Raw genomic sequence first — 27,352 nt, 5'->3', positions numbered from 1 at the left:
ATGAGTCTATTTCTAAACTCAATTAAATTCAAAGTGTTTATTGTCCTATGCACAGTAAACAACCCCGTTTCCCTGGACAATCAAATTCTTACTTTGCTGTCCACACAGTTGCCAGCAAAAAATCAAATGGAAACTAAGAAATGTTTGTTTGTTGACATCATACGGACACCGCATCCGCACGTGTCTACGACACGTGTTTGCTTCTTTGCAAGCTTTGGGAATGTTAAGGGGGGTAATCAGTTGGACTGAACCATCTGACTGTTTTGTCCACGTTCCCATTGTAGCGCCTTATAATCCGGTGCGCCTTATGTATGGAAAATATTATTATTCATGTAGATTCGAGCAGGTGTCTCAGCCTGCAGGAAGGCTTTAGGGCTAGGACCTTAGCTTGGCCTTTTGGCTGAGAGTAAGTGTCCCGGTTCCTAGGCTTTGGAGCGTATTATGAACTGACCGATAACGGATAATGGATAATGAATAATGAAGATAGAACAATAACCCTTAAAAACCCCAAACCCCCCATGTATGGAAAATATAGGACCAAAAACGATTTTTTGGGGGGTGCGCCCTATAACCCGGTGCGCCTTATAGTGCGGAAAATACGGTACATGCTTTAAGCTACAATGACATCTAGTGACACCAAAACAATTGAAATAAACCTTGAAAGTCATCAACTGGAACATGCAAAGAATGAATCAATGGACTCACCTTTCTGTCCGTTTTTCCGTGAAAATATCTCTGAGCGAGCCCATGATTAAATACGATTTGCCGACGCGTAAATCTAAAGCGTCCCTGCAGTGTACAAAACTGAGAAAGGTTCGCTGTTGGCCCAGTACGTTGCCATCTTTATTTCCTGCAACAGAAAAGCATCAGAAAAGAATTGCAGGTGTTTCATTTAACAATATGACAATATTTCTATGTAGCAAGAAAGAAATATTTTCTGATAAATACCGTATGAATAAATGAACACATAAATAAATCATGTAATATATGGCGTAAACGCAGTCGAATTATTTGTACATTTTGTCATTTTGTTGTGTATGTTGTCACAAAGTGTTATTCAAATGAGGGGGCGGGTCAAAGCGGCTTAGCTTTACACCCATTGGTTGATCAGTGTCGTCGCTGATTCGTTAAGCACTGATCAACCAATAAGTGAAAAGCTCAGGGGCCTCCTCTTCATTTGAAGAACATTTTCTTGGGACAGAATACACGACAAAATACGTAACAAATGTACAATATACGCGACAAATGACAAAATGCACAACTATCTACACGTGGAATGAAAAAATCCACAAAAAAATAACAAAATGCTCAACAAAATGCATGTGAAATGACAAAATGCACGACGAAATTCACGTCAAATGACAAAATGCACGACAAAATACACGAAAAATGTCAAAATAGACGCTAGAATGCACAAAAAAATGACAGGTTACATGACAAATGACAAGATGCTCAACAAAATACACGAGAAATGACAAAAAGACACGACAAAAAACAAGAACTAACTACAACTAAATACACGGGAAATGACTAAATAAACAACAAATTACATGACAAAATACACGACTAAATATACGACGAATGACTACACGACAAATGACAGGTTACATGACAAAATACACAAAAAATGACAAAATATGTGAGAAATGACAAAATGCATGGCAAAATACACAAAAAATGACCAAATAGACCACATACACAAAAATGACAGGCTACATAACAAAATACACCTCATATGACAAAATTAATGACGAAATACACATCGAATGACAAAATCAATGACAAAATACACAAAAAAATTTACAAAACAGACACTAAAATACACAAAAACTGAGAAAATACTTGACAATATACACAACTGAACATACGACGAATGACTACAAGACAAATGACAGGTTACATGACAAAATACATAACAAATGACAAAATACCCGAGAAATGGCAAAATACATGGCAAAATACACAAAAAATGACGAAATAGACCACGTACACAAAACTGACAAGTTACATAACAAAATACACGTCATATGACAAAATCTATGACAAAATACACAAAAAAATGACAAAATAGACGCTAAAATACACCAAAAATGACAAAATAATCCAAAAATGACAGGTTACATGACAAATGACAAGATGCTCAACAAAATACACGAAAAATGACAAAATGTATGACAAAATACACGTCAAACGACAGAATCCGTGACAAATCACACGAAAAATGACAAAAGACATGAAAAATGCACGACAAAATACACGACAAATGACGAAATACGCCAAAAATGACAAAATGCACAGCACAATACCCAAAAAAACACAAAATAAACGATGGGGTGCACAAAAAAAGACAGGTAACATGACAAAATACATAACAAATGACAAAATACCCGAGAAATGGCAAAATACATGGCAAAATAAACAAAAAATGTCGAAATAGACCACGTACACAAAACTGACAAGTTACATAACAAAATACACGTCATATGACAAAATCTATGACAAAATACACAAAAAAATGACAAAATAGACACTAAAATACACCAAAAATGAGAAAATAATCCAAAAATGACAGGTTACACGACAAATGACAAGATGCTCAACAAAATACACAAGAAATGACAAAATGCATGACAAAATACACGTCAAACGACAGAATCCGTGACAAATCACACGAAAAATGACAAAAGACATGAAAAATACACCACAAAATACATAACAAATGACAAAATACGCCAAAAATGACAAAATGCACAGCACAATACCCCAAAAAAACACAAAATAAACGATGAGATGCACAAAAAAAAGACAGGTTACATGACAAAATACACGACAAATGAAAATGACAGGACAAAATACAAGACAAATGACAAAATACAAGACAAACGACAAAATACACAACTAAATACATAGAAAATGACAAAATACACGACTGAAGATACGCCAAATGACCACACGACAAATGACAGGATACATGACAAAATACATAACAAAGGACAAAATACGTAAGAAATGACAAAATGCATGGCAAAATACACAAAAATGACAAAATGGACCGCATACACAAAAATGGTCGGTTACATAACAAAATACACGTCATATGACAAAATCTATGACAAAATACATGACAATAATGAAATATATGAGATAACACAAGACAAAGGGCCAAATACACAAGATACACGACAAGATATACGACAAAATACACGACGAATGACGAAATATACAAGAAAAGACAAAATACGTGTCAAATTACATCAAAAAATAAATACAGAAATAAATAAGTAACGGGAAAAAAGACAAAAAGTCAATTGCATTCATGTCATATATTTCGGAATGACAGGATTTATGTATGTCTAGATTTATCTATTTGGCATATATTTATAGGTATTTATTTCCACGTTGGGCGCCATTTGTTGAAAATACGACCAATTTGTTGAATCGTCTCGTACGTGTTCAAAGACATGCAGGAATCAAAATGACATAAGAGGGAGTTCTTTTTATTGATACACAATATCAACGAGAGACTCAGCGAATCAAAGATATGCGTGTGTCTTTATAGTTTTCAACATAGCACGTGTACCCGGTTTGGCCCCGTCCCTTTTCACGCCTGAAGGCCTACATGCCCAGGGTTCCGTCCTTATTTGGAAGTGTTTTTAAGTTTATGCCAGTTTATGTCACCTTGCCCTTTGCCGTTATCTGTTGTCCTCTTTTGAAGTGGATTGTTTATACTAATTCGTCCCTCGAGACCTTCCCGAGATGTAAACAACATTTCTCCCAACTGTAAGCAAGTCTTTCTACATTTGTTTCTAAATGTATGCAAATCTATTCTACCAATGCAAGTTTATTTTCTACAACAGACTTTTTACAAGTATTTCTACGTATTGCAGTAGCGGTCCTCCATAGAACTGTGTTTTTTTTACCTTCTTTGATAACTTGGCTGATACGGGCCGTATACGTATCCGTCGACTGACGATTCTCCAATTTTTCGATTTGTACGACGTACACTGAAGAAGGCAAAGTACTGGATGATTGGAACTGAATATTTGTATTTGTTTACCACAATTCCTTACCGAAGTCCACCTTGTACGTTCGGGTACTCTCACAGGATTTGTCGATTCTCATCAACGAGCTGACTCCTCCCCTTTTTTGAAAACTGCACTTATCTTCAAAAACAAATATATTGAAATGGTAAATGGTCTGCATTTCTATAGCGCTTTTCAAGTCAATGAAGACCTCCCAAAGCGCTTTACAACGTGCTTCACACTCACCCATTCACACACACACTCACACACCAATAGGGAGTCAGCCTCCAAACATTTTGAGGATAATCAAGATGCTAAATGGTAAATGGACTCCATTTCTATAGCGCTTTTCAAGTCAATGAAGACCTAAAGCGCTTTACAATGTGCTTCACACTTACCCATTCACATACACACACTCACACCTATAGGGAGTCAGCCTCCAAACGTTTTGAGGATAATCAAGATGCTAAATGGTAAATTGATTGCATTTCTCTAGCACTTTTCAAGTCAATGAAGAGCTCCCAAAGCACTTTACAATGTGCTTCACACTTACCCATTCACACACACACACCCACACACCAATAGGGAGTCAGCCTCCAAACGTTTTGAGGATAATCAAGATGCTAAATGGTAAATGGACTGCATTTCTATAGCGCTTTTCAAGTCAATGAAGACCTCCCAAAGCGCTTTACAACGTGCTTCACACTCACCCATTCACACACACACTCACACACCAATAGGGAGTCAGCCTCCAAACATTTTGAGGATAATCAAGATGCTAAATGGTAAATGGACTGCATTTCTATAGCGCTTTTCAAGTCAATGAAGACCTAAAGCGCTTTACAATGTGCTTCACACTTACCCATTCACATACACACACTCACACCTATAGGGAGTCAGCCTCCAAACGTTTTGAGGATAATCAAGATGCTAAATGGTAAATTGATTGCATTTCTCTAGCACTTTTCAAGTCAATGAAGAGCTCCCAAAGCACTTTACAATGTGCTTCACACTTACCCATTCACACACACACCCACACACCAATAGGGAGTCAGCCTCCAAACGTTTTGAGGATAATCAAGATGCTAAATGGTAAATGGACTGCATTTCTATAGCGCTTTTCAAGTCAATGAAGACCTAAAGCGCTTTACAATGTGCTTCACACTTACCCATTCACATACACACACTCACACCTATAGGGAGTCAGCCTCCAAACGTTTTGAGGATAATCAAGATGCTAAATGGTAAATTGATTGCATTTCTCTAGCACTTTTCAAGTCAATGAAGAGCTCCCAAAGCACTTTACAATGTGCTTCACACTTACCCATTCACACACACACCCACACACCAATAGGGAGTCAGCCTCCAAACGTTTTGAGGATAATCAAGATGCTAAATGGTAAATGGACTGCATTTCTATAGCGCTTTTCAAGTCAATGAAGACCTAAAGCGCTTTACAATGTGCTTCACACTTACCCATTCACATACACACACTCACACCTATAGGGAGTCAGCCTCCAAACGTTTTGAGGATAATCAAGATGCTAAATGGTAAATTGATTGCATTTCTCTAGCACTTTTCAAGTCAATGAAGAGCTCCCAAAGCACTTTACAATGTGCTTCACACTTACCCATTCACACACACACCCACACACCAATAGGGAGTCAGCCTCCAAACGTTTTGAGGATAATCAAGATGCTAAATGGTAAATGGACTGCATTTCTATAGCGCTTTTCAAGTCAATGAAGACCTAAAGCGCTTTACAATGTGCTTCACGCTTACCCATTCACACACACACTCACACACCAATAGCAGTGTCAGCCATGCAAGACGCCTACCTCCTTATTGGGGGCATTAGGGATTCAGTGTCTTGCCCAAGAACACTTCGACATATAACACGGAGGAGCCAGGAATCGAACCTGCAACCTCCTGAGCTACTACAGAGCTACTCCAAAAATACTAGAAAATTACCCAAATGATATTTAGTTTTCAATTTAGCGCTTAAAATTATTATTTTGCTTTCAGTCTGAAAAGAAAAAAAGATTGAAATACTGCAAAAATACTACCACAGTAATACTATATTACAAAAATAAGACCACAGAAATATTGCAACATAAATTTGATCAAAAAATCAACTACAGAAATATAACATAGATACTAACGAAAACTACAGAAATTCCACATTGGAAATACTACAGTTTTCTGTCGAAATACTATTTAAAAAAAAAATACTACTTTTAAAACACTGGGAAAATACCTTTACAGATTTACTCCAAAATTTCCATTACGGATATACTAAAAATACTGAAGAAATACATAGTGAAGTATTAGTATTAGTGAAGTATTTGAACACCCTGCTCTTTTGCTATCTCTCCCACTTAGAAATCATGGAGGGGTCTGAAATTGTCATCGTAGGTGCGTGTCCACTGAAACCGGAGATAAACTAAAAAGAAAAATCCAGAAATCACAGTGCACGATTTGTTTGTGTGATATAGCTGCAAATAAGCATTTCAACACCTGAGAAAATGAATGTTAATATTTGGTCGAGTAGCCTGTGTTTGTTATTACAGAGGTCAAATGTTTTCTGTCGGTTTTCAGAAATTTATATACAAATTTGTATATACTATATGGCTTCCGTCTCACCTTCGGAACAAGTACATCCGGTCTCCAAACACAGCTGAAGCAAATGACCGGCTATCCTCTCGGGGTGGTAGAATTTCACACAATGAGTCTCTACAAATAGAAAATGATCATTGAAAATAAGCAATATTACCACGTACTGTATCGCAAATATAACATTGGTTTGTCATGGGAATACATTTTTAAATACTCAGCAATACTCCAAATTTAGAAAACAGTTTGTCACCCGCAACAAAAATCCTAACCTCTGGTTTGCCGGTATTCAAGATATTTTTTTTACTTTTCAAATTAAAGAAGAAAATTCAACCTTAAAATCAAATGTACAATCTATATTACGATGAAAATACTGCAAAAAAGACACTACAGAAACACTAAAACGAAACTTCTATGGATATATTACATAACGCTACAGAAATACTAAAACAATATTACTATGGAAATTCTTCAAAAATATTTTGACAGAAATACTACAAAGATATCACTACAGTAATACTATGATACAAAAATACTACTAAAGAAATATTACGACAGAAATACTAAAAAAGACAACTCCGGTGATATTACAAAAATACTAAAGAGATACTACAAAATACTACTATAGAAATACAACATAATAATTTATCATCCGCAACAGAATGACTACAAAAATACAAATACAGTAACGTTGCAAAAACTATTGAAAAACTGCTATGGAAATACTTCAGAAATACTAAAACAATACTCTCACGGAAAAAGTTTGAAAATACTTTTACGGAAATACTACACAGATACTAATTCAGTAATACTGTAACACAAAAGTACTACTGAGGAATTATTACAACATAAATACTACAAAAATACAAAAGAAATACTCCAAAAATATTTCTATGGAAATCCTACAAAAAAAATCTATCACCCGCAAAATAACTAGTACAAATACGACGTACGAGAGATATACCAAGACAATACTACCGTGGAAATACTTCAAAAACACTTTGAAGGAATTACTACAAAGATAGCACTACAGTATTACCAGAAGACCAAAATACTTTTAGAGAAAAAATACAAAAGAAGTACTGTAGTATAAAAGGACAGTAAGATTACAAAACCACTAAAGAAACACTACAAAATACTACTGTGAAAATACTACAGAATAATGTATTATCTGCTACATACTTCAATTTACTTTGATTATTTTAATCTACTTTTAAATTAAATGTATTTTTTTTGTTGATTGGATGGACTTTGGTCATTTGATGATCCGATCGGTTGTTTTTAAAAAAAATCAATAAACAAGAGGTTACTACAGTTAGTTACTCAGTACTTGAGTTGTTTTGAGTACTTTTGACTATTACTCAAGTAAGTATTTGGATGACTACTTTTACTTCCATCCATCCATCCATCCATCCATTATCTTCCGCTTATCCGGGATCGGGTCGTGGAGCAGCAGCCTTAGAGGGGGAGCCCAGACGTCCCTATCCCCAGCCACCTCCTCCAGCTCATCCGACGGGATCTCGAGGCGTTCCCAGACCAGGCTAGAGACATAGTCTCTCCGGCGTGTCCTGGGTTGCCTCCGGGGCCTCATGCCAATGGGACATGCCCGGAACACCTCCCAAGGGAGGCGTCCAGGAGTCATCCTTATCAGATGCCCGAGCCACCTCAACTGGCAGTGACTCTACACGATGACTGAGCTTCTCACCTTATCTCTAAGGGAGAACCCAGACACCCTGCGGAGGAAACTCATTTTGGCCACTTGTATCCGGGATCGTGGTCTTTCGGTCATGACCCAAAGTTCATGACCATAGGTGAGGGTAAGAACGTAGATCGGCCGGTAGTTCGAGAGCTTTGCCTTTTGTCTCAGCTCCCTCTTCACCACGACGGACCGGTACAGGGTCCGCATGACGGCAGACGCTCCACCGACCAGTCTATCGAACTCCCGTTCTATCATACCCTTAATCGTGAACAAGACCCCAGGATACTTGATCTCCACCATGTGGGGAAGGATCATGTTAGGATTATATAATTATATTTATCCTACAGTTGACATTAATATGTTATGTGTTCTCAGCCATTTTGAAGAGTTCTCAGCCCGTAAGCTGCTCTTCAAGGCCATGAGTTGTTTTTTTGTACAGCCTGTCTTTTTGTCTCGCATACCAATGGATACACCCTGACCTGGAATAAATCTGTGCATGCCATAACTCAAGTTGTTCTTCACCAAAGAGCCTGGGAAGAAGAAGGGGAGGTGCCCAGGACAGAGGTCACCGGTCATCATCGGATGGAAAGCAGGCCTTCGAAAGAGGATTAATTAACTCTACGTAGCAAAAGTTAGAATACGGTCTCAATTTGTTAGATAGAATCCCCGCCCCTCATTAAATTGAGACTCGTGTATTACAGGGCAAAATCTTAAAAAAAGAAAGGAGATTCGGAGATTTCTTCAGAGTGATTTGGGTGATTGGCGGCATACATTCTCCAACCTCTCCTTGCAAGATTCTAATTAATCTGATTCTCTTTGTCTTTTATTTCAGAGTGTTTTATCGTAAATGTTGGAGACTTAAACCTAAAAGATCACCTTCCCAACCTGCAAAAGGCTTACCACCCTTTTCCTGGCTGAGAACCATGGTATCTGACTTGGAGGTGCTGGACGCTTTACACTCGGGCTGCGAATCGCTCCAGTGAGAGCTGAAGATCACAGTCTGTGGAAGCCAACAGCACCACACCCTCTGCATAAAGTGGAGATGCAATGCTGAAGCCCCAAACTGGACTCTATCCCCACCAAGGGTGCGCCTAGAAATTCTGTCCATAAAAGTTCTGAACAGAATCGGTCACAAAGGGCAGCCCTGGCGGAGTCCAACCCGACTTACTCCCGGCAATGCGGACCAGACTCTGGCACCGGGCATACAGGGACCGCGCAGCCAGTTCATCATACGAGGTTTATCAACTCACCATCGTAATATTCATAAACAGACACGGAGGCCGGCTGCAAAGTGCTGACTTTCAGGGTCCGGATGATCCTGAAGATTATTTCCTCGGGGCGCTTGTGAGAGACCTGCAAAGACAATTTGAACCAAAGTTGAAGCGTTCCAGAAGACCCAAAACCCCAGAAGAGTTTTTTGCGTCTTACTTTGTCCAGGTAGATGATGAGCGAGCCCTTATCGGACAAGGCCGTGTTCATCTCGTATTTTGAGATGGTCGGGGCCCGTCCGCTGGCCAGCTACGGACAAGGGAACCGTTAAAAACTGTCCAGACTTTTTGAAGGTTTGTCTCGTTTAGGGATCGACCGATATGGGTTTGTCAGTGCCGATATCGATCATTAGTATTAAGAAGAGACGGTATTTATTTGGAGCCAATATTCATTTGTGTCATGATGACTTATTAGTATCACCTGTTCCTCGTCTTTTTTTAAGCCCCGTCTTTTCACCCGCCTGTTGTCAGTCCGTCAGCAAACCTCTGTTTCTGCAAGGCAAGCACTTTCACTCTGACTCCCGTCAGTCCTGCTTTTTACATCTACAACCTACCGCGTCCAGCGAGCACCGGATAGCGGGCGCTGCCCCTCCTCTTTATCTCAATAAACTTGTGGTTAACGTTACGCATTTAGGTCCTGATTCCCTTCCGGTTGTGACAATTTGCTGTAAAAGCTTTCTAATTGGTATAAGAAACAAAGAATATTTGTTATACATTTTAACAAAACCTTTGCAGTAAATTAGAATTTCAAGACGACTAACATGACTTACCGTATTTTCCGCACCAAAGGGCGCACCGGGTTATAGGGCGCACCCCGAAAAAATAGTTTTTGGTCCTATATTTGACATACATAAGACGCACCGGATTATAAGGCGCTACAATGGGAACGTGGACAAAACAGTCAGATGATTCAGTCCAACTGATTACCCCCTTAACATTCCCAAAGCTTGCAAAGACGCAAAGACGTGTCGAGAACACGTGCGGATACGGTGTCCGTACGATGTCACTCAAATGCATCGTTCCATCATTCGGAAGGTTAAAGTCTTGGGATTCAAGAAATGCCAACCATTCCTTAGTTTCGATTTTCTTTTTCGCTCACAACTTTACTGTGCATATGACAATAAACACTTAGAATTGAGTTGAATTTAAAAATAGACACTCCATTCCATCCATTATCTGCACCGCTTATCACAGAAACATCGAGTTCAGTCTGAAACAAGATACAGGGACAATATAAAACCCGGAGTAGCTCACCGAAGTCGTTGTGTTCAATAATAATGTGCAGCCATGGTCCTCTTATATCCGTGAGTTTAGTAAATCCAGAATAAAATATTCACAAATACAGAATAGTAAAAAAATGCTTTCTGTATGCCGTCAACCACGTGCTATACGCATTCATCTTTTTCGGCCAATTGCAGGCTTTGTTTTGCCGCTTCATCCTATGCCAGCCTGTAAATGATTAAAAGGATCCGCCCCTTGACCTCCGAATAACTTTAGCCAAAAGTGATCAATTCAAATGATGATTGACACATTGGTTACCCAATGAAACGCCGGTAAATAAATCCCAGCATACACCGCGGACTACTTGGCGTTCGGGGGAAAATCTAGTCAGCGGCTGCAAGTTAGTTGGACAACTTAATATTGATCCATATATAAGGCGCACTGTATTATAAGGCGCATGGTCAGCTTTTGAAAAAAATTACCGTAAGACTTTTAGTTGCGCCATATAGTGCGGAAAATACGGTAAATGAAGTTATAACAAAATGTGCATGGAAATTTAAACAGAGCTAGCGAATTGAAAAGTGTAGGAACTCCTGTTTCACAGCCAGATTGACGTACTAATATTATGTTAAAAGCTCATCACTTCCACTTCAGCGTGCTTTTTATGCTCTTTCGATGACAAACAGCCACCCTTGATTGACCAACTAATGTTATGATAAGAGCTAATTTCATCAGGCTCCACCTGAATGTACCTCCCTAAAACAACTTAATTACAGTTTTTACGCAATCTCTAAATCACCAACACACTTTTCTATCACAGACACAGGCATGCCGGGACAAGTGAGCTGAGCTGCAGCTCTTTACTGCTTTATTGGCTCCGCCCCCGGGCATTTATCCAATAAGAAGGCGCGGGATGGGTAGCAGTAGCGAGGCTGAGAAGGAGAGTCCCAGCTGCATGAGACTTAAAAATCGGCTCGTCAAATCATAATAAAAATGCCGATACCGATATCAGTCAAATTTCCAAATAATCAGACCACCCGATAATCGGTCGACCTCAAGTCTCGTACCGCTTTCAGGTCTCTGTCGTCGATACGGTAACCGGTCAACAGGCCGATGTCCAAGATGGTCATGGAAGAGTCGTAGTCTTTGTTCAGATACCTGCCCACGCATCACACCCATTAACGAAGGTCAGGATCACACACACACAACCACAAGTTTAAATTTTTTTTTTTTATTAATTTAATTTTACTTACATGACCTCGATTTTTACCCTGTATATCTTTTCTTCGTCGTCTATTCTGTCTAGAAACATCACAGAGACGCCGGCAAATTATATTTAAGACAAGACAGGATACGTAATAAAGGCAGCACGGCGGCGCAGTGGTTAGCGCTTATGGGAACCTGTCGTGGGTTCAAATCCAGCTCCAGACTTCCTGTGCGGAGTTTGTATGTTCTCCCCGTGCTTGCGTGGGTTTCCTCCGGGCATTCCGGTTTCCTCCCACGTTCCAAAAACATGCATTTCAGGTGAATTGGCCGGTCCAAATTGTCCCTAGGTGTGAATGAGCGAATAAGTTGTCTGTCCCTGTGTGCCCTGCGATTGGCTGGCAACCAGTTCAGGGTGTCCCCTGCCCCGTAGATGGCTGGGATGGGCTCCAGCCCCCCCGCGACCCTAATGAGGATAAGCGGTACGGCCAATGAGATGAGATGAGATGAGGATACGTAATAATTATCCCTCCATTTTCTAGGCCGCTTATCCTCAGTAGGGTCGCGGGGGTGCTGGAGCCCATCCCTGGCATCTTCAGGCAGGGAGGCTGCGGTAGCTGGAATTGAACACAGGACCTCCCTACCGTGGCGCTGTGCGCTAACCACCCATCCGCCATGCCGCCAACCTGATTACTATTTTCAGTCGGTTTTAAAATTACCTTGGATGAGTTCCACCGACAAATTAAACTTCTGACAGCCACTTTCAGTTTGGGATGGCAGGGAACGATTTCTCGGTGCCGTCTGCCAAAATGAAACAGGAGAAACGTAGAGACATTTTAACATAGCCCACAAAATCATTGGCTGCTCTCTGCCTAGTCTGGAAGACGTCGCCTGCAACATTATTAAGGACCCCTCTCCCCCTTGACACCGCCTCTTTGAACTGATGCCCTCAGGCACACCTTACAGGTCTGGAAGAGGGTGACCTTAGGGAGCAATGTCCTGTAGAGAGTGACCTAATGGCCCAACACCTTGTAAAAAGTGACCTGAAGAATTGATGTATTGTAGAAGGTGACCTGAAGGCCAGCCGTCTTGCAGAGGGAGCCCCAAGGGTGGGACATCTTGGAGAGGGTGGCCTGAGAGCTATACATTTTTTAGAGGGTGACCTGAGGCCCATCATCATGTATAGGGTGACTTGATGTATCAATGTCTTGTAGAAAGTGACCTGAAGGAAGGCCGGCTGTTTTGCAGAGGGTGCCCTGAGGGTAGGAGATCTTGTAGAGGGTGACCAGAGGCCCAGACCTCATGTGGCGGGTGAACTGATGGCCTGACATCTTGTAAGGGCGACCTGACTTTACTGACTTCTTGTAAGGAATTACCAGATTGCCAGACTTCTTGTAGAGGTTGACTAGATGGCCCATCATCTTGTATAGGGTGACTTGATGTATCAATGTCTTGTAGAAAGATAGATAGATAGATAGATAGATACTTTGTTCATCCCCGAAGGGAAATTCACATTTCCAGCAGCATCCCTGAGCTGAGAACAATCGAGAACAATCGAAAGTGACCTGAAGAAAGGCCAGATGTTTTGCAGAGGGTGCCCTGAGGGTAGGAGATCTTGTAGAGGGTGACCTGAGAGCTAGATGTTTTTTAGAGGGTGACCTGAGGCCCAGACCTCATGTGGCGGGTGACCTGATGGCCTGACATCTTGTAAGGGCGACCTGACTTTACTGACTTCTTGTAAGGAATTACCAGATTGCCAGACTTCTTGCAGAGGTTGACTAGCTGGCCCATCATCTTGTATAGGGTGACTTGATGTATCAATGTCTTGTAGAAAGTGACCTGAAGGAAGGCCAGCTGTTTTGCAGAGGGTGCCCTGAGGGTAGGAGATCTTGTAGAGGGTGACCTGAGAGCTAGATGTTTTTTAGAGGGTGACCTGAGGCCCAGACCTCATGTGGCGGGTGACCTGATGGCCTGACATCTTGTAAGGGCGACCTGACTTTACTGACTTCTTGTAAGGAATTACCAGATTGCCAGACTTCTCGCAGAGGTTGACTAGCTGGCCCATCATCTTGTATAGGGTGACTTGATGTATCAATGTCTTGTAGAAAGTGACCTGAAGGAAGGCCAGCTGTTTTGCAGAGGGTGACCTGAGGGTAGGAGATCTTGTAGAGGGTGACCTGAGAGCCAGATGTTTTTTAGAGGGTGACCAGAGGCCCAGACCTCATGTGACGGGTGACCTGATGGCCTTACGTCTTGTAAAGGCAACCTGACTTTACCGACGTCTTGTAGGGAATTACCAGAGGGCCAGGCTTCTTGCAGAGGTTGACTAGATGGCCTGTCATCTTGTAGAGAGTGACCTGAAGTATATATGTTTTGTACAATATGACGTGAGGCCCAGACGTCATGCAGTGGGTGACGTCTTGTAAGGGCGACCTGAGGTTCCCTCACGTCGTCTAGATGATTGCCAAAAGGCCAGACTTCTAGTAAAGGTTGACTAGATGGCCTGGCATCTTGTAGAGGATCACCTGAGGTACACGACACCATATAGAGGGCTCCCCGAGGGCCCAACGTCTTGTAAGAGGTGATTTGACAGTCCAACATCTTGTACAGGGTGATTTGAGGGCCTAACGTCTTGTGGGAGGTTACCTAATGGTCTGACCTCTTGTCCAGGTAGACCAGAGGGACCAATGTCTTCTAGGGGTTGATTGGAGAGCTTAACTTGTAGAAGGTAATTTGAAGGCCTAGCGTCTTTTCTTGGGCCAGATCTTGTAGAAGGTGTCCTAGGGACCCACATGTTGGGAAAGGTTAAACGAGGGTCTGACGTCTTGTCAAGAGTGACCTGAGGGCTCAACCTCTCGTGGAGGGTGACCCAAGCGCCCACACCTTGTAAAGCATGGGTGGGCAGACTGTAACCTCTTAGGCCACATGCAGCCCGGCAGCCTTTTTAATCTAGCTCACCAGAGAGAAATGTTCAAAGTATGACACATGTACATCTCTCTCCCTGTTTCTCTCTCTCTCTGTCACTCTCTCACTCTCTCTCTCTCTTTTTCATAAATGAGGAAAAAAATGGAGAGGTCTCCAGGACTGGTCCCTGAGCGGAATTTTCATCCCAGTGCGTCTTGCCACTCCAAACAGCTGCCCACCCCTGTAGTGACGGGTGACCCGAGGGCCCATCGTCTTGTAGAGGGCGACCCGAGGGCCCAAAGTCTTATAGAGATGGACCTGAGGGCCTGACTTTTTGTAGAGAGTGACCCGATTATGTTTAGGTCCACCCGAAGTCGCCAGGTAGTTCCTCAGACTGTCCAAGAGCTCAATGATCCTCTGGTCCAGATCTGGTAGGTAATCCCACTTGGACACTATCTGCCGTCAACCAAGGCTAGTGCAGTGGGACCTGGGTTTGTCCTGGGCCACAACAATACCCGACCTGACCGAAACCTACAATAACACTTCGTGCACATGACGATGAGGTCCACCTGGCGCCACCAGGTTGATTCTCTGACTGTCCAGGAGCTTAGCAACACCCCTGTCCACGCATGTGGAGAGATCCACAAGGATGCCATCTCATTAGGATCATGCCCCCACGTCGCAGTGACTATTTCAGACTGAACATTTATATAACAACTGAAAAAACATATTTTACCAGTACTTTCAGCTGCTTCCTGATCCCATCGGAGAAATATGAGTCCCTGACTGCTGCTTTGACTTCAAGGTCGAGCATTCCTTCATCCATCGGTATGATCATAAAGGGCACCGCTAACGTAGTTTCGGCCCCCATTTCCACCTCCTTGAAGATCTTTGAATGTCGGGAGGCGCCACTGCATACGTGCGGCGTATCAAATAGCTCCACACGAACCTTGAGGACAAAGACGGTCCAGTTTTAAGGTGTCCACCCAACTGTGGACTGAGTGTCTAGGCTAGTTCTTGTGGGCTTCAACTTCTAAAACCGCAAAGGGACTCACTTTGAGTTGATCCGGGGTGTGATTGTGGAGGATGGCCCTGATTTCGATCTGCTCTCCGCGGACAGCCCAAGACGGAAGCTCGAGGTCGATGAAGAAATCCTCGCGGACGATCACTTCTAAAGGTTCGCTGATGCAGATTCCTACAAGGGACGGAGCAACGCGGGTTTCAGCTGGCATTCGGTTCTAGAGGCTTTGAACCGAGTGGATCCACACCGTGTGTATGGGACAGACTGATGGCCATCAACTGCCATGTTGTGATGGAGTCTTGCATGGGTATAATATGCAAAAGCGATGTGTAAACACTGAAATAGAGAGAACATTTGCTTATTTGTTTTTTGTGTATCCCGGTTGTGACAGGGTCGAAATGAAAGCTTAGAAGAGCAGTTTTTTATTACAGAATATTCCAGGCACAAATGAGCGGCGAGGCGGTCGAGTAACCCGTCAAAACGACTGACAATTACTTTAGACTGTATTCGCTTGGTGCATTGATATATCATGTAGAATAATTGTCTTACCAGTTGGGATTTTGTGGAGGGCATCGGGGCAATTTGATGTCAGACCAAAGCCAACTTTCGGGGTGTTTGGTGCGGGTCAGAATTTCTGTGTCGTCCATGTACCGGTCGTCAATCGTCTCGCCTAATAAACACATTTAGAGAGTTGTGTGAAAAAAATGGATGGATGGGGAAATGCAATCATCAATGATAGCATGTTTTCATCCATCCATCCGTTTGTCCATCCATCCCTCCAAATTTTCATGCATCCATGCATCCATCCATCATCCCTTCATTTGTTCATGCACCCATGCATCCATCCATCCATTCTTCCTTCCAAATTTTCATCCACCCATGCATCCATCCATCCCTCCAAATTTTCATGCATCCATGCATCCATCATCCCTTCATTTGTTCATGCACCCATGCATCCATCCTTCCATCCATCCCTTCAAATTTTCATGCACCCATCCATCCATCCCTCCAAATATTTATGCATCCATCCATCCATTCCTCCAATTGTTCATGCACCCATGCATCCTTCCATTCATCCATCCATCCATCCCTCCAAATGTTTATGCACCCATCCATCCATCCATTCCTCCAAATGTTCATGCACCCACGCATCTATCCATTCTGCGGGGATGAATAAAGTATCTATCTCTCCATACATCCCTCCAAATGTTCATGCACCCATGCATCCATCCATCCATCCATCCCTCCAAATGTTCATGCGCCCATCCATCCATCCATCCATTCCTCCAAATGTTCATGCACCCACGCATCCATTCATTCTGCGGGGATGAATAAAGTATCTATCTATCCATACATCCCTCCAATTGTTCATGGACCCATGCATCCTTCCATTCATCCATCCATACATCCCTCCAATTGTTCATGCACCCATGCATCCATCCATCCATGCATCCGTCCATCCATCCATCCCTTCAAATGTTTATGCACCCATACATCCTTCCATTCATCCATCCATCCATCCCTCCAAATGTTCATGCGCCCATCCATCCATCCATCCATTCCTCCAAATGTTCATGCACCCACGCATCCATTCATTCTGCGGGGATGAATAAAGTATCTATCTAACCATACATCCCTCCAATTGTTCATGGACCCATGCATCCTTCCATTCATCCATCCATACATCCCTCCAATTGTTCATGCACCCATGCATCCATCCATCCATGCATCCGTCCATCCATCCATCCCTTCAAATGTTTATGCACCCATGCATCCTTCCATTCATCCATCCATCCATCCCTCCAAATGTTCATGCGCCCATCCATCCATCCATCCATTCCTCCAAATGTTCATGCACCCACGCATCCATTCATTCTGCGGGGATGAATAAAGTATCTATCTAACCATACATCCCTCCAATTGTTCATGGACCCATGCATCCTTCCATTCATCCATCCATACATCCCTCCAATTGTTCATGCACCCATGCATCCATCCATCCATGCATCCGTCCATCCATCCATCCCTTCAAATGTTTATGCACCCATGCATCCTTCCATTCATCCATCCATCCATCCCTCCAAATGTTCATGCACCCATGCATCCATCCATCCATGCATCCGTCCATCCATCCATCCCTTCAAATGTTTATGCACCCATGCATCCTTCCATTCATCCATCCATCCATCCCTTCAAATGTTCATGCACCCATGCATCCATCCACCCATCCCTCCAAATGTTCATGCAACCATGCATCCATCCATCCATCCATCCATCCATCCTACTTCTCGCTATTCGAAGACTCTTTGGCTTCCTCTCAGCTCGCCGTCCTTGCAGTTCCTTGCAGCCGTCCAGGAAGTTCTCCTCGCAGGCCGCTCCCTCCGCCATGTACTCGCTAGGTTTTTGAAACGCGGACGACAGACCGGGTTCCGCCATACCGGGTTCCTTGACTTGCCCTTGGTATTCATCTGCTGAGAACAAGGACTTCTTGATGTTAGAATGTCTAGTTTTGGAAAGGATAGGAAGGTGCAGATCTCCTTACCTGCGGTTGTCTCGACCTGTAAGAACGGTGACGCTCGCCTACTCCTACCGTGCAGTGGACATCCAAATTCTGTTGAATGGTACCGGATAATGTCCCTTTACTGGGATCTTCAGAATTCAGAGAAATCAATTCTACTCTAACCGAGGCTTGATGGAACAAAAACTAGCTCCCATTGAGTAAAACATCAAATAAACGCGGTCAATGTTGTCCGAATTGAGGACCTGATCGGCGAGGGGTCCCATGTCCAGCGTTGGTCTCAAGCACCAGGCCGGCATCGTAGAACACGCCCATCGCGTCCTCGCCTCCACCCGGCGTGCAGCCGGGGTCGTTTTTCTCCACCGTTTCCCACACCTTATGAGCAAAAACCAGATCAAAGAGATCCTGTTTTCGGGAAATGAGCTCCCCAAAATCTTAGATACCTTTTTCTGTGTCAAACGGAACTTCTCGTTGAGGACAAAGACCCCTTTGTCGACCGCCACCAGGCCCACCGTGGCCCCCGGGTCCCCGGTGACCTTCAGCCTGAACATTCTGCGGGGTTGATAGGCTGGCGCGGGTCTTAAGGATTCCAGCTTGAGCTAAAATGCAGGACAAGACACACTTTTGCAGTTTGGTATTTACCCAAACGGGAAAATACTACTTTTCAAAGGCGTTTCAGGATACAAAATCAAAAACACAGTATAGTATGCGCCGCTCGTCCCAGAGTTTCCCGAAGGTAAGCAAACCGGCTATCGCTTCAAAATCTGCCCGGCAACCCCGGTGCGTTATCGCAAGGCGCTCTTCGTGTCACCGTCACAATTGAGAGTTCAGAGATGAGGAGGGCTTCCGGCAAAATGACGGGGAGGAGGACCCATCCCAAATTAAAATTCCAAGACTTCATGGGCTAAATTCCATGAAGTCTTGGAATTTGTGGAAAGGAATCATTGCCGACAGATTGTCAAAAGCAGGCATCATTGGATCAGTTTTTCAAGAAATGTGAAGCATATAGCGAAAAAAATATTTTGATTATTTCCCTTGTTCTTTGTTTTTTTTTATTTGACGTTTTATGTTTATTGCGCGGTACTCTAATTCCAACATGTAGTTGTTTCATGTTCTGATGCTCTTTTATGATTTATTTAAGAAAATTTATCATTCTTTGCGGGCCTTGGAACGGATTAGCCCATTTACATTTAAAATGCGTCTCTACTTACAAAGTTTTCAGGTTACGAAGCTACTCCTTTAACGAATGAACGAATGAAATTCGTAAGTAGAAGTATCTCAAGAGTTGAGGTATTTCTGTGACCGTTGACATCTCGAAGACATTGTTTCTCAAAAGTCTGACAGTTTGCCGGCGGGACGAAGGGGTTAGAAATCACGCGATCTTACCGATCCCATGCATAACGAATGAAATTCGTAAGTAGAAGTACCAATGTACATTTTGAAATGGTTATCATATCTCAAGAGTTGAGGTATTTCTCAAAAGTCTGACAGCTTGCCGGCGGGTGGAAGGGGTTAGAAATCACGCGTTCTTACCGATCCCATGCAGGAGTCCTTGACGTCCACCCGGACCGAGTCCGATACCATGATAGCGTTATCCGGATGGTAGTAAGCGAGGATCCGAAAGGACGGCAACATTTCTTTGGTGACGGGAACACTCAACGTGATCAGAAATTGGCCGTGGTTGTTGTACCGTCCGAATTTCACCAGTCGTCCTTTGCTCACGATCTGAAGAGGACAATTTTTTGTCTCGGTTAGCAAAATGGCCGCCCGGTAGACGGGAACGGCGAACGAATAGGAAACCCTTCTCACCAAGTACGTGATGTCCGTGACTCGGCTGTGCCGCTGGCTTACAACAAGGTTTATTTTCAGGTTATTTCCTACTTCCACTTCCACTTGATCCACCACTGAAAATGTACTTCATTTAAGAGAGGATGGACAGAAAACGGGACGGCGAGGACGTCCTGTTTACCGATTTGGATGTAGTACCCGCTTTGAGTACTATACGCGAGAGCTTCCATTTCCGCAGTAGCTTGTTTATCTCTGGAAATGTCGGGGTCTTCGGTCGATACCTGAGGAGCAAGAGAGACTTTCTTTCATGTTCTGTACTTTCTCAGGTTTCATGTTCTGTGTTTTTGGTGCTAGGAACAGGGGTGCGCAAACTACAGCCTGCTTTTTCATCCGACCAGCCAAAGGAAGATGATGCTAAAGTACCACACATAAAATAAAGTTTTTTTGTCCCAACTGTCCCTTTGTGTGAATAAAACAAACATCAACGGAGTAGGTTCCCTGCGTCCTCTTCCTTTCATGTTTAGTTCAGTTAGAACTAGTCAGTGTTCCTGCATTACGTTTCATGGTCTTGTTGTCTTGGCACCCTTAGTGTTCGTGCGGGAATTTTTCTTGTGTTTTTACTTTCATGTTTTGTTCAGTTAGGGCCGGTTGGCGTTGGAACGTTATTTCAGTGTTCTATCCCTGCGTCCTCTTCCTTTCATGTTTAGTTCAGTTACAACGAGCTAGGGTTCCTGCATTACGTTTTATGGTGTTGTTGTCATGGCACCCTTAGTGTTCGTGCGGGAATGTCTCTTGTGTTTTTAATTTCATGTTTTGTTCAGTAAGGGCCGGTTGGCGTTGGAACGTTATTTCAGTGTTCTAACCCTGCGTCCTCTTTCTTTCATGTTTAGTTCAGTTTGAACTAGTCAGTGTTCCTGCATTACGTTTCATGGTCCTGTTGTCATGGCACCCTAAGTGTTCGTGCGGAAATGTTTCTTGTGTTTTTACTTTCATGTTTTGTTCAGTTAGGACCGGTTGGCGTTGGAACATTATGTCAGTGTTCCATCCAGGCATTAAGTATGTTCCCTGCGCCCTCTGCCTTTCATGTTTAGTTCAGTTACAACGAGCTAGAGCTTACGTTTTATGGTGTTGTTGTCATGGCACCGTTATTGTTCCTGCAGGAATGTTTCTTGTGTTTTTACTTTCATGTTTTTTTCAGTTAGGGCCGGTTGGCGTTGGAACATTATGTCGGTGTTCTATTGCCACGCGTAAAGTATGTTCCCTGCATCCTCTTCCTTTCATGTTTAGTTCAGTTCGAACTAGTCACTTTATTTTCATGTTTTGTTCAGTTAGGGCCGGTTGGCGTTGGAACATTATGTCTGTGTTCTATCCACGCGTCCTATGTTCCCTGCGTCTTCATCCTTTCATGTTTAGTTCAGTTACAACTAGCTAGTGTTCCTGCACTACATTTCATTGTCCTGTATTCATGGCACCCTTAGTGTTCGTGCGGGAATATTTCTTGTGTTTTTACTTTCATGTTTTGTTCAGTTAGCGCCGGTTGGCGTTGGAACGTTATTTCAGTGTTCTATCCCTGCGTCCTCTTCCTTTCATGTTTAGTTCAGTTACAACTAGCTAGGGTTCCTGCACTACGTTTCATGGTCCTGTTGTCATGGCACCCTTAGTGTTCGTGCGGGAATGTTTCTTGTGATTCCTTTCATGTTTTGTTCAATTAGGGCCGGTTGGAACCACGTGGTATTCAAACATATACTGAGTTAAGGTTAGTCGGTGTTATAGCATATTTCATTATTTTCCTGTCCACCTTCAAGGTTATTTCTGTGTTGTGTCTCTTTCATATTTTGTTCCGTTAGAACCAGTTGTTATTTCAACGTATCCTGCGTCTTATTCCTTTCATGTTTTGTTTAGTGTGAGCTACTTTTTGTGCCTACATTATATTTCATGCTGTCATTGACATTTTTGTCATTGTTCTATCCACGAGTTTGTATTCTGCATCTTGTTTTTTTTTAGTTAAGGCTCGTTAGTGTTCCATCATATTTTTCTGTCCAAATTTGTGTTGTCATACTTTCATGTTTCGTTCTGTTACAGCTGGTTGGGGTAGGAACATTTTGTCGTTATACCAACCACATGTTAAACTGTTCCCTATGTCCTCGTCCTTTATTAATTTCCGTTAGAATCAGTTGATACTCCAACATATCCTGCGTCTAATTCTTTTCATATTTTGTTTAGTGAGAGCGAGTAAGTGTTCCATCCAGGGCTGCAACAACCAATCGATAGAATTGATTGAAATCAATTATTTAAAGGGTTGGCAATTAATTAGTTGTATGAATTAGCAGTATCAGTGATTTATGAGCCACGCTATTTCATTGTGACACTGAGAGTAGTAGTACCACTTTGGTCCAGCAGAGGGCGACATAACCGTTTCTATAAAAAAAAAGTTACATTTTTTTAAATCGTTTTTCATTGAACATTGCGTCATTACGAACAAATTTGGCGCGAAAGTTTCAACTCGGTAGTATTTCACAGTTTCATCTTGAAACAGTTAAGAATTTTCAAGGGAACACAAAGTGCTGAAGGAAAAATCTTAAAATAAGTGGATAAAATAAATAAGGTGAAAAGAAAAATATTAAATATATGTTTAACACTACACGAGAGGCAGGTTCTTGAGCATATTATATATATATGTTTTTTTTATATATAAAAGTTGGTTTCCATTTTTGCTCATTTTTTGGGTGGATAGAAAAAACGTTGCTCCAACATAAAATGAAATATATTGCTTTCTTTTTTGTTTTGTAAGTCCAAAAAAATGTGGTCTTTGGATAAGGTGGTAGGAAAAGAGTATCTTCCATATTTGCAGGTGGATAACATACATTTATGTGTATTTTTACGTCTCGTCAATTGAATTGTTTTCTATTCTGTCGTTTCTATCCGTGCAAAGCTTCGGTATTTTAATCAAGAAGAGGAAGTCGAAAGCGTCTGAGAAATCCGATTCGTCGACGAATCGAAAAATAATATCGACCGCTTCATCCACGATGAAGTTAATCGTTTGTTGCAGCCCTAGTTCCGGCATGATATTTCATGTTATCATTGTCGTGGCACTCCGAAATGATTTTCGTCTTTCTTTCATGTTTTGTTCTGTTAAGTCAGTATTCCTAGTTTGTGTGGGATCGGCTTCTCCGATTCTGTTGCACGTCTTACATGGAGCTTCAAAGCGCTCTGCCCTGCAAATGTATTGACGCTGAGCCTTGCGACGCCGCTGTTGTAGGTGTGGGTTAGATACCCGCCCGGTTTCACCACCAGGGGGACGCCCGGTGCCGGAGTTCCATCGGGATTCTCGACACTCACCTGACTCCAACAACACACAAAACATTTTTTCATCGGCCAGACATACAGGATAAGGTTTCTTTAGGACGGAAGCAGAAAGTAAATGCAGTTTTCTGTAATGATAGCAGCAAAGTATCTGTCATGATTGCTTATTCAGGGCACCATGAGCGCTAATTGGTTCCCAATTTTTAAACCCCCGGCTTCCAAGAGGAAGCTGTCAGACTGTCTGCGAACCTATGCTTTCAGCTAGGCAAGCTCTGTGCCTTCCGACATTCTCCTGCCCTGTTTTCTCCTGCCTGATACCTGTTTCTGGACCCGTTTCTGCCCTGCTCCCCCGTCCCGGCTATCGACCAGTTTTCCCGCTGCCTACGACTACCCTCGCTCGACACGGAAGTGCCACTTCCGCGTTCCTGCCACCAGTGTTGTGGTTTATTGGAGTCGAGCTTGACATAAGGAGAACACATTACTTTAAGACGGGAAATTCCAGGCTTGTTTCTCCCGAGTGTTATTAATTAAAACACCCGCTTGGTTTGGACTAGCTTGCGAAATAACATTCCCCTGGCAAGCTGATAGGAGATTAGATGTCAAGCCGACCCCAACAATTTTCTTGGAAATTGCCCTGTTTCCTGCCTGATACCTGTTGACGACCTCCTTTCTGGACTCGTTACCGCCCTTGCTCCCCCGTCCCGGCTATCGACCAGTTTTCCCGCTGCCTACGACTAACCTCGCTCGTCACGGAAGTGACACCTCCACGTTCCTGCCATCAGCTACTCGTGTCCGACGATCATCGGATCGTGGAAGCAAGCACTGCTCTCTCTTATCAATAAAACTGAGTAAAACGAACGCTATTGGGTACTGTTTCTAGCTCGTGACAGTATCACGTAAAGTGGTTTTTTTTGCGTCTCAATTATTTTCTCCCAAGATGTCTGCCTCCTCATACAGGTAAATAATTTTTTCATGGGGTCACTCCACTTTGTATCTATATACTCCATGCTTATACTCTGCTATATGCACAGCTTGGAGATTAAATATAAACAAAACTCAATGAGAGCGCCACTGCTCTCTAGTGTAGTGGAGGTGCTATTGCACCTGATTCTTCGGAAAGTTGAAAAAAAATAAAAATAGTTCCAAAATCAAAAGCGCAGGGTGCCCCCGTGGAGGGAGCCTCAAGCCCCCCAACCTCCCAGGCCCGCCCCACTTTTCGAAAACCACTGCCTTACATTGTTGTAGATTAATGAAGTCGGAGCTTATCGACATAATGAGGACACATTTGTTTTGACAGGAAATTCCAGGCTTGTTTCTCCCAAGTTTAAATGTCGGCGAGTGTTATTATTAATAATGAGTGTTATTATTAATAACACTCGCCTTGGTCTGCAACAGCTTGCAAGCTGACAGGAATTTGGCTGGGTCAGGCCGACTCCAACGATTTTCTTGGAAAGGAGTCGAAGGAGAACGAAAACATTCTGAGAAAAACATTGTCAATTCCTGGAAGCATGCACTTTGAGAAAAACTAGCGCGTCATCGTGAGAGGACGCACTAAGCAACACGTGATAGTTCTGACGTGATGTGTCTGCTCCCGAGGGTATAAGAGAGCTGATTGTCTCTTAGACGAATGAGAACGCTGTTTGAACGCTGACAAATATCAATAAACAACTTCTCCCTCTCCGTCAACTTCTCTGCTCTCTGTGCATATTTCTGGGGCGAGGCGGATACGCGGTCTGCTCCGAAAACAGTTGTGCAACAAAACAGCAAGATTATTTTTCAAACGCTGCAGACGTTATTTGTAAAATACAAAACAGTACTTCTATTTGAGTAGTAGAAAATTTAACGCACGAATTAAGGTTTGTACTCGGCGAGTTTTGACTATGACGGGACCTCTTTGGGAAGCCAACCATCATGAAAATCATGTCATTCATGGGGTGGTGGAAAATGACCACCAGGAGGTGCTCCAGATACAGCATGAAAACTACTTGAAGACATTATCTTATCAAAGTACCAATTGATTTTGCTCTTTACCGTGACATCAAAGGGCATTCCCGGTTTGTAGTATTTGGGCGTGTTCAGGAACCGGATCCTGTACGGAGACGTGACGATCCGGATGCCTCTCAACTCGGCTTCCACCATTTCGGTGCCTGAAAACTCGCTCGCATCGAACCGCTGCACATTTTGAAATGAAATCATCCCGAAAACGTTCTTACCGCTCGATGTTACCACGCTGGCGGACATAAAAATGTCACTTCCCACCAAGGTGTCCATGTCCAGGACTGTCGCTAACATATGCTCTCTCCTGAGCGTGACCCTTCCACGTCCTCTCTCGATCTAAAAGTCCAAAATACAGGAACAGTTTGTTGGCGTAGACGTTCCGTGTCTCACCGCGTCTTCAACTCCCGGACCAGAGCAAGTGTTTGTGTCATGAACTGGAACAGGAGGAGAACCCAAACGCGTGACGTTTCTCACACAATGGGGCAGTCGTGCCCGTCAGGCAGCAGTCTGGCGTGGAATGACGGGAAGCCAGAGGCCGACGAGATCGATACCGATCGCCCGAGCAGATATCGGACGGATGGGGTTGATACCGGACAGGACGGGACAGACAGGATTGATATCAAAAGAGGATCTCGAAATTAAACAGGACAACTAGACGGGAACGAAACTAGAAACCGATATTAAACAGGACAAAATAAACGGGAACGATACCGGACAGGATATACTAACAGGAAACAGGACCGAGTCAAAACACAGGTCTTGCGGGGCAGAGGTTGGTTGACGGACTGAAAAAGGTTGAGCGAAAGCACTGAGCTTAAATAAAAGGGAAGCCAATCTGTTAAAAAGCCGCAGCTGGTGCCCCACGGGTGGAGCCGATTGGGCGCCATGGCAGCCGTAACAATTTGGATGTGGATGACCGGCACGGCGTGCACATACTTTTACTCAAGTAATTATTTAGATAAAGGAAATACTTGCCAAACCATCAGTTTAACTCAAAATCATGATATCCAATAAAATTGGGTTAAAAGACCCATGGCTTCCTATGTGCTGGACCTCCTTCACACGGCCACACCGTCCCGCACCCTCAGATCATCTTAACTCCCTCCCTCTCACTATACCCCCTGCCTGCCTCAGCTCCATGGGGAGCAGAGCTTTCAGCTGCTCTGCCCCCCAGCTCTGGAACTCATTGCCGCCTGACCTCAAATTCTGGGACCCTGTCCACCAAGTCAAGTTAAGTCATATTTATTTATGACGCCCTTAATCACAAGGAGTCTCAAAGGGCTGCACAAACCATTGCAAACCAGATTATTATGACACCATCCCCTGATCTAAAACTTACATGAGGGCAAGGAAAAACTCAAAAACCTCAACATGAGGAAAATGAAGAAACCTTGAGAAGGGACTGCACATGAGGTCTTCCCCCTCCCAGGATGACCAGGCTGCAATGGATATGGATAAGAGAATTCCACTGCACCAGGGCCCAAAACGAGAAGGTTCTCAGACCTACAGATTTCTTCTTGGCTCTTGGGATCAATAGTCGACCAGCATTTTCATAAAGTCATGAGCTGAATGGGTAGAACTCTCTGGAATCATCTGTTGCCTCGTTAGCGATGCTACAGTGTCGAAAAGGATTTCGGGGTTATTCTTTTGTGCCGCAATCACCTTCGAATAATAGGCTGATTTTACAGAGGCAAGGGCTTTATACACCAGGTTTGACGGAAAACCTAAAGCTTGGTAGCGCGCCATTTTCTTTCAGATTTCCTGCAGTCTTGTTCGAGCGATCTAGTTTCCTA

At 43.1% G+C, this 27,352-nt stretch overlaps 1 protein-coding gene across 4 annotated transcripts in view; it reads right to left on the bottom strand.

Annotated features, from left to right (window-relative positions):
* The window catches only part of LOC148360482 (complement C3-like), a 36,840-nt gene that overhangs the window by 2,415 nt on the left and 7,073 nt on the right, over positions 1–27,352 (bottom strand). The window contains exons 9-31 of one of the 4 annotated variants that reach the window (XM_088341323.1): positions 25,775–25,895; positions 25,593–25,708; positions 23,451–23,597; positions 20,440–20,539; positions 20,280–20,374; positions 20,004–20,195; positions 18,914–19,069; positions 18,716–18,845; positions 18,495–18,563; positions 18,238–18,423; positions 16,502–16,622; positions 16,200–16,288; positions 15,987–16,126; positions 15,668–15,880; positions 12,747–12,828; positions 12,078–12,126; positions 11,892–11,982; positions 9,764–9,853; positions 9,586–9,688; positions 6,667–6,756; positions 4,071–4,163; positions 3,921–4,004; positions 706–850 (exon numbers count right to left, since the gene is read on the bottom strand). In XM_088341323.1, coding sequence (XP_088197449.1) covers positions 706–850; positions 3,921–4,004; positions 4,071–4,163; positions 6,667–6,756; positions 9,586–9,688; positions 9,764–9,853; positions 11,892–11,982; positions 12,078–12,126; positions 12,747–12,828; positions 15,668–15,880; positions 15,987–16,126; positions 16,200–16,288; positions 16,502–16,622; positions 18,238–18,423; positions 18,495–18,563; positions 18,716–18,845; positions 18,914–19,069; positions 20,004–20,195; positions 20,280–20,374; positions 20,440–20,539; positions 23,451–23,597; positions 25,593–25,708; positions 25,775–25,895 — 2,702 coding nt within the window. Of the gene's footprint in view, positions 1–705; positions 851–3,920; positions 4,005–4,070; positions 4,164–6,666; positions 6,757–9,585; positions 9,854–11,891; positions 11,983–12,077; positions 12,187–12,550; positions 12,668–12,746; positions 12,829–15,667; positions 15,881–15,986; positions 16,127–16,199; positions 16,289–16,501; positions 16,623–18,237; positions 18,424–18,494; positions 18,564–18,715; positions 18,846–18,913; positions 19,070–20,003; positions 20,196–20,279; positions 20,375–20,439; positions 20,540–23,450; positions 23,598–25,592; positions 25,709–25,774; positions 25,896–27,352 lie in introns of those variants that run through there. The other 3 variants (XM_088341321.1, XM_088341322.1, XM_088341324.1) reach the window with 3 other exon arrangements.

The sequence above is a fragment of the Urocampus carinirostris genome, chromosome 8 (genome assembly GCF_059441175.1).
Source record: "Urocampus carinirostris isolate Australia breed hairy pipefish chromosome 8, RoL_Ucar_1.0, whole genome shotgun sequence".
Taxonomy (NCBI): Eukaryota; Metazoa; Chordata; class Actinopteri; order Syngnathiformes; family Syngnathidae; genus Urocampus; species Urocampus carinirostris.
This window is presented reverse-complemented; position numbering and strand designations above follow the sequence as displayed.